We start from the raw sequence: 12963 nt of genomic DNA, 5'->3' as shown, positions 1-12963 counted from the left end.
TGTTCTATCTATTTTTCTTCATCATTTGGATGGTACATGGAAGCCATCTATTTCTACAGGATACATTTTTTACAGCCACGAATAGATGTGAATGTGCTCGAAAGCAATTCATATATCTGCACTTCCATTGCTTATGCCGCAAACGCCTGATTCTGCAGAGAGTAAGGCTCCATTCCCCAATTTAGCGAATAAAGTTATGACCCGCAAACCTATCAAAATTTGTGCATGATTGGCAGGTATTGCCACGTGTCCTATTCTAATAATTAAGACCCATATATGCGTCTTGGCAGGTGCATGGCTCGTAAATCGCAACGTCATTAGAACCATAGTCATTTACTGGCTGTCTCCTTCCAACAACAGCGTCATCCCATATCTACAGGTTTTGAACCATGTTGCAGCCCTGCATCATTCACAACAATAGAGCAGAGCTGCACCTCCAATCACAACCTGGACATGGAAAAAGAAAGCCATGTTTTTCTATTTCTGGAATAACTCTTAACTCTTTTAAAATTAGTTTTCTGGCATTGTATACAGTATCTTCTATAGAGAAGCCACAAAGGAAAATACCAGAAAAAAAACACCATGTTCAAAGCTTCTCAAAAACCAAAAACACAGCACAAAACAAAATGCTTAGTCTGCAGTGTGTTATATTTCATTTTAGACTTTAATGAAATGTATGTCCTCAGTGTTTATGCACCCTCCCGCAACAAACGTAAAGGGCTTGCCAAGAAAAATTCTAGGAACAACGCCTACCTATGCAAAATGATGTATGTGAAATTAAAAGGAATTTATCAGCAAGATTTTAACCTCCAAACTAAAGTACTTATGTGCGCGTATAGTAAGTCCAGCAATACCATTACATGGCCAGTCATATACTGACAAATCAAAGAATTGATGTGTAAATTATGCTGAAGGGCTATGGTAGATCTGAAGCATTGGTCACTCCAGCTCTATTCACACCCAGCACTGCCTCCTCTTGCTTCAATGACAATCTCTATGCTGTGTATATTCAGCCAAAGGAGACATCAGCCAAGCAGGAGGAGGCGGCGTTGGGCATAGAATAGAGCTGGAGTAACAGAGGCTTCCGATCTACTATAGCTCTCCATCCTCATTTACATATCAATAATTCAAAAGGATATTCCTGTTCCATATCAATGAAGCTTGATTACTATGCAATTAAAAAATATGCAGCTTTCTAATATACTTTGTGATCTCATGCATTGCTGCTTTCAAAATATCTGTTCATCTTTGCAGAATTGTTGTAATTCAGCCACATTGGAGGGTTTCCGAGCATGAATCGCCTTTTTAATATCATGTCACAGCATCTCAAATCGGACTAAGATCAAGACTCTGACTAAGCCACTCCAAAGTCTTAATTTTGTTTCAAGCCATTCAGAGGTGGACTTGCTGGTGTGTGTTGGATCATTGTCCTGTTGCATAAACCAATGCGCTTCAGCTTTATGAAGAGATGGCCGGACATTCTCCTGCAGGAGTTTTTGGTAGACAGAAGAATTCATGCTTCCATTTATCACAGCAAGTTTTCCAGGTCCTAAAGCAGCAAAACAGCCCCAGACCATTATATTACCACCACCATATTTTATTGTTGGTATCATGTTCCTTTTCTGAAATGCTGTCTTAGTTCTACGCCAGTTGTAAAAGGACATACACTTCGCAAAAAAGTTCAACTTGTGTCTCGTCAGTTCACTGAGTATTCTCCCAAAAGTATTGGGGATATTTAAGATTTTTTCTGGAGCCTTTATGTTCTTATTGCTCAGCAGTGGTTTTCGGCTTGGAACTCTGCCATGCAGGCCATTTTGCCCAGTCTCTTTCTTATGGTGGAGTCATGAATACTGACCTTAACTGAGGCAAGTGAGGCCTGCAGTTCTTTGAATGTTGTTGTGGGGCCTTTTTGTGACCTCTTGGATGAGTTGTCACTGCGCTCTTGGGGTAGTTTGGGTCGATCGGTCATTCCTTGGAAGGTTCACCACTGTTCCATGTTTTTGCCAATTGTGAATAATGACTCTCACTGTGGTTTGCTGGAGTCCCAAAGCTTTGTAAATGGCTTTTTAGCCTTTTTCAGACTGATAGAATTCAATTACTTTGTTTCTCATCTGTTTCAGATTTTTTTTTTATCGTGGCATGATGTCTAGCTTTTGATGATCTTTCGGTCTACTTCAATATGTGAGACAGGTCCTATTTAAGTGATTTCTTGATTGAGAACAGGTGTGGCAGTACTCAGGCCTGGGTGTGGCTAGGGAAATTGAACTCAGCTTCCCAAAGAGGTGATAAACACAGTTAATTTTATGTTTTAGGGGGGGGAGAGGGGGCAATCACTTTTTTTCAGACAGGGCCCTAATACCTTAATTTAAAAACTGCATTTTGCGTTTACTTGTGTTATCTTTGTCTATTATTAAATTTTATTTAAATTATCTGAAACATTTAAGTGTGACAAATATGCAAAATAACAGGAAATCAGGAAGGGGGCAAACACTTTTTCACACAACTGTATATCTATGAAGATGAGAATAACCTTTTACCATCTGTATATAATAGAAAAACATTTTAGTTGATTACATTAAATGGGTGTTTAGGATTCCCAATAGAAATCTTATAGATGGGTTCTGTATTTTTGTTGCATGCTGTAAAGAAAGGAAAGGAGGCCACATATGTGCGGCTCCCTCCAAATCTATAAAATTCTGCAAAATTCCAAATCATGTGAACAAAATATGTGGATACTTCTATACATCACATCATGCTTTATGTGTTTTTTTTTGCACACAAACAGACATCACAAGAGCGAGGCACTGCCACATACGCAGATGTACTTAATTGTAACTGTAGTTCTCCCCAGTACTTGCAATGCTGTCACCATAAACCTCACGTCCTGATGAGTCTTTCTCAGCATGTAGATGCTTTGTCCCTTTGGCTGAATGCATCTTTCCACTGAGTTTCCCTACAATTAAAATTAAATTAAGGATTAAAATAATAAAACCATCTTCACATTTCTCTTCCAGCAGTTCTGCAGTTTATATACTCGTAAACTTATGCATCAGCCAGTCTCATAAATCCATGAGCATTTAGCATATTTAATTTTCAGAGGGGCATTGCATGGCCTACAAGTCTCCAAACAGTAGATTCACACTCTCTGCAAGGAAAAATATTCCCATGTACACCCCCACTGAGAGGCCTCTCACCCAGCCAAATAAGCTTTCCTGCTTTGCACTGAGGAGTGGTAAACACCCTGAAACACGTGACTGCAAATGTAGTGTCTGGTTTGGCTTTGGCCTAAGTCATACAGTGGCATGTAAAAGTTTGGGCACCCCTGCTCAAAATTACTGTTATTGTGAACAGTTAAGCAAGTTGAAGATTAAATTATCTATCTATCTATCTATATGTATAAGTCATTTTTTAAATTTTAAAAATTGCAAAAAGGAAAATGGGCAGATGCAAAAGTTTGGTACCCTTGGATATTTGCACGCTTAGATAACTTTGACCAAGGTTTCAGACCTTAATTAGCCTGTTAGGGTTATGGCTTGGTCACTATCATCGTTAGGAAAGGTCAAGTGATGCAAATTTCTCCTCTAACCTTGTACCAAAAAAAACAACAGCCTTGGGTTCTTCTAAGCAGCTGCCTAGCACTCCGAAAATTAAAAGCAGGAGAAGGCTATATATAAGAAAATATCAAAGCATTTTCAAGTTTTCCATTCCTGAGTTAGAAACGTATTTAAGAAATGTCAGTTACCAGGAACAGTGGAGGTCAAGATAAGGTCTGAAAGACCAAGCAAAATTTCAGTGACAGCTGCTTGTAGGATTGCTGGAGAGGTAAATCAGAATCCCCACTGCTTGACTGCAAAAGACCTTGAGAAACATTTAGCAGACTCAGGAGTTGTGGTACATTTTACTAGTGTTCAGACACGCCTGCACAAATATGGCCAAGACCCCGGAGAAATTCCAACTCTGGGGGGGGCGCTATACACTTTTTCCACACTTTTTCCTGTGGTTTAAGTACCCTTAATTGCCGCCGTGAAAAGGCGTATCGGCGGTCATTAAGGGGTTAAGAAAGGCATCTGGTGTTGTCATGTTGGTGCTCACCTGTACGTTGTTGGCATTCATCTTTGTGTAGTTCCCATGATTTCTTCTTGCACTGTTTGCTACAAGTGAATACAGAGTAACATCGCAGGCACGGAGAAAGCTTGACGCCAATAGAGCGGCCACACTGGTAGCAGTACTTGAAGAAAGTTCTAATGAACAGAAGCGCAAAAGTTGTCAGCAGAAAGCACATGGAAGCTCAGCTGCAAGTAGATGCCAAGAGATCCTACTGCCAACAGGAGACAGTAGGCGCCTCACCGGTGTGGTGGCACGCTGCCTTCACCAGATGTCACCTTTGTACTTCCCCTGGTGATCGCCTCTCCTAAAGTAAGAGACACAATGACTTTGTGGAGTTTATACAGTGCAATTCTACAATTCTTTATAAAAATAAAACAGTGGCCGGCCTGCTAAATGCCCCCATTGCTGCCATTTTGCTACTCCTGTGAAGCCCAACCACAGGTGACCGGGATTTTCACTATATATATTACAATACCTAATTATTGCAACCAACAGTAGACATGAATAGTCGCAAGTTTAGTCTACTATGGGGGCTAAAAATGCAGTAAAAAACACTTTTAAACAGTTTTAAAACATAAAAAAAAATGAATCACCCATTTTTTATCTGTTTAAACAAAAAAAGAGAAAAAGTTGAATATTGCACATTGCCATGCCCATAAAAGTCCAATCTATCAAAATATAAAATTATATAACCCATACGGTACACATTGTGAGGAAAAGAAAATGCCCAAATTGCCTTTTTTTGGCCACTGTAACCTCTCCCAAAACACTGCAATGAAAAGCTATCAAAACATTGTATGCAATGTACCCCGCTACAGTTCAGAAAACGGGAAAAACAAATTCCCGTACAGTTCCATCGATAGAAAAATGAAGAAGTTACAGATCTCAGAAAATCGTGACACAAACCAACATTTTGTTCACCACTTAACTATAAAGAAAACTATTAAAGAATTGGTATTGTAGTAATCCTACTGAGGAATCGTGTTGTGAAGTCCAGTAAAAACCACACCCAAAAGGCAGAATTGCACTTTTTTCATAATTTCATCTCACTTGGTATTTTTTCCCCATTTTGCAATACACAACATGGCAAAATAAATGGGGTCATTCAATACTACCACTTGTCCAGCAAAAAAAGTGCCTTCATACAGCAATGTCAGTAAAAAAAATAAAATAGGTGTGGCTCTTGGAAAAAGTGGCGAAAATAACAAAAGGGCAAAAATGAAAATTGGCTGGGAGCTTAAGGGGTTAAAAAGATTGTCAGTTAAAGGGGCATTACCATCTCCAAGATCCTATCCCAATATGTAGTAGGTGTAATAATAATAATATTAGCAAATACCTCCTATTAGAAAAGTAGTATAGTTATTTTGATAACCTATGTCCCTTACCCTATGTGCAGGGCGTTGCAGTAGCTTAGGTATCCATGGTTACAACTAATCATATAGTGACAGTTACTTGGTTAGCTGTTAGTGGTCATAACCATGGATACCTTAAGCCACTGCAAATCCTGCACATGAAGTGACATAGCAAATCAGAAGAACTATTCTATATTAAACAGATGGCATAGAATCTTGGAGATGAAAATACCACTTTATCTAAAAGGGGACAACAGTTTTCACCTCTTAAGTTTAATGTTCATCCCTGGATGCAGTTCGGAATAAAAACAAATTGCTCTGTTTTCACCTCCCCCCGAGTCCATTGTTGAGTCTCGCCACTGCTCCTGGTGTCTGGCATTGGCTTTGGGGCTGATATCACTTCGACAGAGCAGTAGCCAATCAGTGAGCTCAGTGGCACTGATTGGTGCATTCTGTTTACACTCCCAGAGCTGCTGAGCTCACCGATTGGTGGCTGTGGTGTTGATATAATGTTAGTTCCACAGCCAATGAGACACACCGGGAGCAGCGGCGGAGACTCACCGGTGGACTCGGGGAAGGTGAGTATAGTGCAGGTAGTTTTTTAGGCCAAACTGAACCCAGCGATGAACATTAACTGAATTTGTCACTTATTTCCAATCTGATTTTTTCTCTTCTTGATGCAGGACTCTCTCGGCTCAGCATGGTGAGTGATATATAGCAGTGTATAGCGACTCAGCACTAGATTATTAGTATCATCACCACGACACTCGGTAATGAGAATGTGCAGCTTACGGACGAGGCCTTCCTTCGCCCACTCCTGCTCCTTCGCTATGACTCCTTCCCGAGTGTGCTTTCCCAAGTGCTCCAATAGCTGCTTCCGGGCGTTGTACGTGTCCCGCTCCTCTGGTGACAAGGCATGGTACGGTGTGTGTGCGATCCGCTTATCCTGCAATATACAAGATATCATATACACTATGTACGATCCTGGAGTATCATTCACAAAAAATACTAATTATCATCATTTCTTCCTATATACAATGTACAGAACATGTTCCTACATAAAGCATGGGCACCTAATTCACCTTGTACTAGCTCATTCCAATATAATGTTGTATTCGCCCTCACTGGCTAGTACTAGGACTAAAAAAACGTTAAGGCCGGCGTCACACTTGGGACTGCAATGCGAGAAACTCGCGCATGAATCCCCGGCACTCGGGACCAGAGCGTTCAGCGGCATAGAAATACATGCAGACTCACACTCCGGTCCTAGTGCCGGCGGCAGTGCCGGGTATTGATGAGCGAGTTTCTCGCATTGCACTCTCAAAGTGTGACCTCGGCCTTATAGTCAGTGGTCAAGAGGCTCAGCAGGACTCAAACTCTCGGACCATGTGCTTAAAGAGTTAACGTCATTTAATATTTTTGTTTCCTAAATCAATAGTACTTGTTGATAAGTTGAAATTTTGTAATATATGTTCCTAGGAAAATTTGCTTCTTTCTCCTCCTGGACTGATCTTCGAGAGTCTCCAAATTCTCAATTTATAGGTGCAAATGTTCTCTTGAGAGAGGAAGAGAACTAGAAGAGGAAGAGAACTAGAACTCTAGCGCCACCTATTAGAAGTAGCAATCCTAAACGTCAATGTCGACCCTTTAACGAGCTTTGTCACATGACTTAGGATAATAGCCAAACCAGAATCTCAGTTTGCAGACACTGTGTTTCGGAGTACTGCCCCTCGTCAGTGCAAAGTATGAGATCTGGTTTGGCTGGGTGAGAGGAGTCCGACTGAAAATTTGTCTTCAGTGAATACAGATTATTGCATTACTGAGAGAAGATGACACTTGGTGCTCATCAAGTTCTATGGAGAACTGTAACTGACTATTCAGGAGAACTTGCGGCAGAATGTCTGACTTCCTCTAGCTCCTCCCACCTCCATAGAATGTTATGAGCACCAATTGTCATCTACTATCTCAGTAATGGCAAAATCTCTCTTTACTGAATACATTGTTCACCCATGAATTGGAAGTAAAAATTAAATCAATCTCTGTTAAGATATATCACAAAGTTTCTTAATTGCATGAGTACTTTTGACTTATGAAACAAGGCTCACAAGTCCCAATTTGTTTATGGACCATTATGTATGGACTTTCTGTGTATCTCCAGACCCAAGCTCAACAAGCAACCTTATGGGCATACGAGAGGTTGTTGGGTTCAAGTCGGAAGACCTGAGGACAGTTTGTAGACATGCTGTGGCTCAATGACATCTGAATTTGGCCTCAGCTGCATGTTTTTCCTCCTCCCGCATGACACTGATGCGGACGATCACTGCAGGGCAGCAGGAAGCTGAGCATGATGAGCACATTGCACTCATGCAGAGATCTGTGCGGTGATACATTGCTCCATAGTTTTCTCTTTACTTGTGCGGCAATACGCCTTGTGCACAATTATTAGGCAAGTAAGTATGTTTATTTTGTCATCATTTTTATGCAGATTTTCCCTCTCTAAGCTGCGTAAACTTGAATGCTTATTGGATGAAGGTGATGTATATTTGTGTATTGAAGAAGGTGCGGCCTAAGGACTAGTGATAAGCGATTGGGCTGGTTTCTCGAGTTTTCTGAGCATGCTCAGGTGTTCGAGTATTTTGGACGTGCTCTGAGATTATGTTTGAGTCCCTGCAGCTGCATGATTTGCAGCTGCTAGACAGCCTGAATATATGTGGGGTTTCCCGAACAAATAGGCAATCCCTGCATGTGTTCAGGTTGTCTAGCAGATGCAAATCATGCAGCTGCGGGGACACAAACATAATCGCCGAGCACACTGAAATACTCGGAGAACACCCGAGCATGCTTGGAAATCTCGAGTAATGAACACATTCGCCCATCACTACTAAAGACCCAACACTCTTTATCTAGGTGTGCAGAATTATTAGGCAGCTTGTTTTCCTCAGGCAACATGGGACAAAGAAGAGAATTAGTTGACTCTGAGAAGTAAAAAATTGTTAAGAGTCTTACACATGGATGCAGCACTCCTAAAATTGCTAAGATATCGGTTTGTGATCACAGAACCATCAAAAGTTTTGTTGAGAAGAACCAATCATGAAGCGGCCAGGAAGCAATTATCCTCCAATGCTGCCATATTCCAGATCTAGAGGCCCAGAAGTACAAGGTGTTCAGTACTCAGAGACATGGCCGAGGTAAGGAGGCCGAAACCGACCATCACTGAGCAAGACACAGAAGGTGAAACGTCAAGACTGGGCCAAGATATCTGAAGACAAATTTTTCAAAGGCGTTATGGACTGATGAGATGAGAATGACTCCTGATGGACCAGACTGATGGGGCCATAACTGGATCAGTAATGAGCAAAGACCTTCACTGCCAGGACTCAGACACCAGTAAGGTGGAGGTGGGGACTGCTATGGGCTGGTGTTATTATAGAAGAGCTAGTTGGTCCTTTTCCGGTTGAAGACAGACTCAAAATGAACTCCCAAACCTACTGCCATTTTTACAAGACACTTTCTTCAAGCACGAAAAAGTCTACATCTCTCAAGAAAACCATGATTTTTATGCAGGACAATTCTCTATCACAGCATCAAAGTCTCCACTGCTTGGCTGCTACTAAAGACCTTAAAGATGGAAGAATAATGACTCGGCCCCTTCCTCACCGCACCTAGATCATATAAAGAACTTGTGGACACTTCTTAAATGGGAGATTTATAGTAAAGGAGAACAGTCACCCCTCTGATCAGTATCTGGGAGGCTGCTGGTGGAGCTGCCCAAAAAGTTGGAGCAGCAGCAGAATGTGATGTGCACACAGTGTATGATCAGTTTAGAGCGGCAGCAGAATGTGATGTGCACACAGTGTATGATCAGTGTAGAGCGGCAGCAGAATGTGATGAGCACACAGTGTATGATCAGTGTAGAGCGGCAGCAGAATGTGATGTGCACACAGTGTATGATCAGTTTAGAGCGGCAGCAGAATGTGATGTGCACACAGTGTATGATCAGTGTAGAGCGGCAGCAGAATCTGATGTGCACACAGTGTATGATCAGTTTAGAACGGCAGCAGAATGTGATGTGCACACAGTGTATGATCAGTGTAGAGCGGCAGCAGAATGTGATGTGCACACAGTGTATGATCAGTGTAGAGCGGCAGCAGAATGTGATGTGCACACAGTGTATGACCAGTGTAGAGCGGCAGCAGAATGTGATGTGCACACAGTGTATGATCAGTGTAGAGCGGCAGCAGAATGTGATGTGTACACAGTGTATGATCAGTGTAGAGCGGCAGCAGAATGTGATGTGCACACAGTGTATGATCAGTGTAGAGCGGCAGCAGAATGTGATGTGCACACAGTGTATGATCAGTGTAGAGCGGCAGCAGAATGTGATGTGCACACAGTGTATGATCAGTTTAGAGCGGCAGCAGAATGTGATGTGCACACAGTGTATGATCAGTGTAGAGCGGCAGCAGAATGTGATGTGCACACAGTGTATGATCAGTGTAGAGCGGCAGCAGAATGTGATGTGCACACAGTGTATGATCAGTGTAGAGCGGCAGCAGAATGTGATGTGCACACAGTGTATGATCAGTGTAGAGCGGCAGCAGAATGTGATGTGCACACAGTGTATGATCAGTGTAGAGCGGCAGCAGAATGTGATGTGCACACAGTGTATGATCAGTGTAGAGCGGCAGCAGAATGTGATGTGCACACAGTGTATGATCAGTGTAGAGCGGCAGCAGAATGTGATGTGCACACAGTGTATGATCAGTTTAGAGCGGCAGCAGAATGTGATGTGCACACAGTGTATGATCAGTGTAGAGCGGCAGTAGAATGTGATGTGTACACAGTGTATGATCAGTGTAGAGAGGCAGTAGAATGTGATGTGTACACAGTGTATGATCAGTGTAGAGCGGCAGCAGAATGTGATGTGCACACAGTGTATGATCAGAGTGTAGAGCGACAGCAGAATGTGATGTGCACACAGTGTATGATCAGTGTAGAGCAGCAGTAGAATGTGATGTGCACACAGTGTATGATCAGTGTAGAGCAGCAGTAGAATGTGATGAGCACACAGTGTATGATCAGTGTAGAGCGGCAGTAGAATGTGATGTGCACACAGTGTATGATCAGTGTAGAGCGGCAGCAGAATGTGATGTGCACACAGTGTATGATCAGTGTAGAGCAGCAGTAGAATGTGATGTGCACACAGTGTATGATCAGTGTAGAGCGACAGCAGAATGTGATGTGCACACAGTGTATGATCAGTGTAGAGCGGCAGTAGAATGTGATGTGCACACAGTGTATGATCAGTGTAGAGCGGCAGCAGAATGTGATGTGCACACAGTGTATGATCAGTGTAGAGCGGCAGTAGAATGTGATGTGCACACAGTGTATGATCAGTGTAGAGCGGCAGTAGAATGTGATGTGCACACAGTGTATGATCAGTTTAGAGCGGCAGCAGAATGTGATGTGCACACAGTGTATGATCAGTGTAGAGCGGCAGCAGAATGTGATGTGCACACAGTGTATGATCAGTGTAGAGCGGCAGCAGAATGTGATGTGCACACAGTGTATGATCAGTGTAGAGCGGCAGTAGAATGTGATGTGCACACAGTGTATGATCAGTGTAGAGAGGCAGCAGAATGTGATGTGCACACAGTGTATGATCAGTGTAGAGCGGCAGCAGAATGTGATGTGCACACAGTGTATGATCAGTGTAGAGCGGCAGTAGAATGTGATGTGCACACAGTGTATGATCAGTGTAGAGAGGCAGCAGAATGTGATGTGCACACAGTGTATGATCAGTGTAGAGCGGCAGTAGAATGTGATGTGCACACAGTGTATGATCAGTGTAGAGAGGCAGCAGAATGTGATGTGCACACAGTGTATGATCAGTGTAGAGCGGCAGCAGAATGTGATGTGCACACAGTGTATGATCAGTGTAGAGCGGCAGCAGAACGTGATGTGCACACACAGCGTTCATCTTTATGACAGGACACATTGCTAGAGCCATAGAGCCAGTGCAGGAGTTAGGAAACCAACAGACAACCAGGCTTCTACACTCAATCTGTACAAGGCCGCTAGGGAACAATATATATATATATACCAGTCTAACATACCCTAAACCTTTGCTTCTACTTTAGGGTACAATGGAATAAACTATTAACACCTTCTTCTCCCAGTACACCAAGAATGTCCTTAGACCATGAAAGTGCTATTAATGGCTCCATATGCTTTCCTTTTATTTGGAAGAAATGTCTGTTTTTGCTTTTTTTAGTGGAGTGTAAACTTGTGTGTATCTAGTAGTCAAAAAAGCAGAGATTAGCTACCTGGAAGTACTTGAAATAGGCGTAGTCAGTGGCTGTACCCAGAGACGTCCTTTTTCCTTCTCCAATAAGAATTGGCATCAGAATACTTGCACCAGCTTTTATAATTCTGTCCACCTGTCAATTACAAGAAGTCTTCATAATCACATAGCTAAAATGGTAGAAAGAAGACAAATGTGCATCAAGTTCAATTGTGGGCCGGGAAAGCACAAAGGGAAGGGGCACATGCAGAACCACAAGAAATGACCCAGTCCGCCCCCAAAGAGCTCATCTTTCTCTCCTGATCCCAATTGTGGATCCACTGGACCATTCAGAAAAGAACTTTACACATTTCCATAAATGTTTCTATTATTTAAGCCTTTTTTTCTTAATCCCATCAATGATTCCCGCTGTGACCCACCTCAGAGGCGCCTATTACACAGATTAATAGTTCTCACTGTAGAGAAACCCTGTATCCTCTGGAGATTGAACTTGTCTTTCTCCAGACAGAAGCGTTCACTTGCCTATTGATAAGGGTTTTATATGAAGCAGCTTATGATCATATTTTTTATGGTCCATTTATGTACTTCTACAACTTAATTACGCTATGTTCCCCCTTAAATTTTTCATCTTATGACTAAAGGAGTTTATTCTTTACTCATAAGCAACATTCTCCATGCCCCTTATCAAATTTGTGGCTCTTTTTTTTTTTTACCTTTTCTAACTTTATTTATTTTACTTACTTACATAGCACCATCATATTCCACAGCAGTTTACAGACATAATCAGCACACTTTGTAAAGCGATTATATTATGTCCCTGTCAGGCATCTGTCACCCCTCGAGATGTACATGCCCTATTAATATGGGCATACAGGTAATAGAAATGTTACACTAGTCCTACCTGTATGCCTCATATTAATGGTCTTGTTGCTTAGAAATGTTATATTCTGTCTTTTTGTAAAGATTTCTTTCAGGCTCCGGGGCGTTCGGTGCCTGGAAGAAGTCCCTGCCCCCTGTCCTTACTGTTACACCACATCCCTCCCATGCATGTCAGTGGGCTCTGCATTCAGGCAGACAGATAGGACCAGTGTAACATTTCTATTACCTGTATGCCCATATTAATAGGTCATATATGTCCCAGGGGTGACAGATTCCCTTTAAATGCATGAAGCCCTGCTCTGTGTAGCATAAACGATTGGA

At 42.2% G+C, this 12963-nt stretch overlaps 1 protein-coding gene across 2 annotated transcripts in view; it reads right to left on the bottom strand.

Annotated features, from left to right (window-relative positions):
- Window positions 1-659: 659 nt before the first annotated feature.
- ANKMY1 (ankyrin repeat and MYND domain containing 1) overlaps window positions 660-12963 on the bottom strand; it is a 108633-nt gene continuing 96329 nt past the window's right edge. Inside the window, exons 13-17 of one of the 2 annotated variants that reach the window (XM_069727797.1) lie at window positions 11786-11899; window positions 6252-6405; window positions 4348-4411; window positions 4093-4241; window positions 660-2953 (exon numbers count right to left, since the gene is read on the bottom strand). In XM_069727797.1, coding sequence (XP_069583898.1) covers window positions 2826-2953; window positions 4093-4241; window positions 4348-4411; window positions 6252-6405; window positions 11786-11899 — 609 coding nt within the window. In that variant the 3' untranslated portion in view covers window positions 660-2825. The remainder of the gene's footprint in view (window positions 2954-4092; window positions 4242-4347; window positions 4412-6251; window positions 6406-11785; window positions 11900-12963) is intronic. The other variant, XM_069727796.1, reaches the window with a different exon arrangement.

This window comes from Ranitomeya imitator, chromosome 5 (genome assembly GCF_032444005.1).
Source record: "Ranitomeya imitator isolate aRanImi1 chromosome 5, aRanImi1.pri, whole genome shotgun sequence".
Classification (NCBI taxonomy): domain Eukaryota; kingdom Metazoa; phylum Chordata; class Amphibia; order Anura; family Dendrobatidae; genus Ranitomeya; species Ranitomeya imitator.
This window is presented reverse-complemented; position numbering and strand designations above follow the sequence as displayed.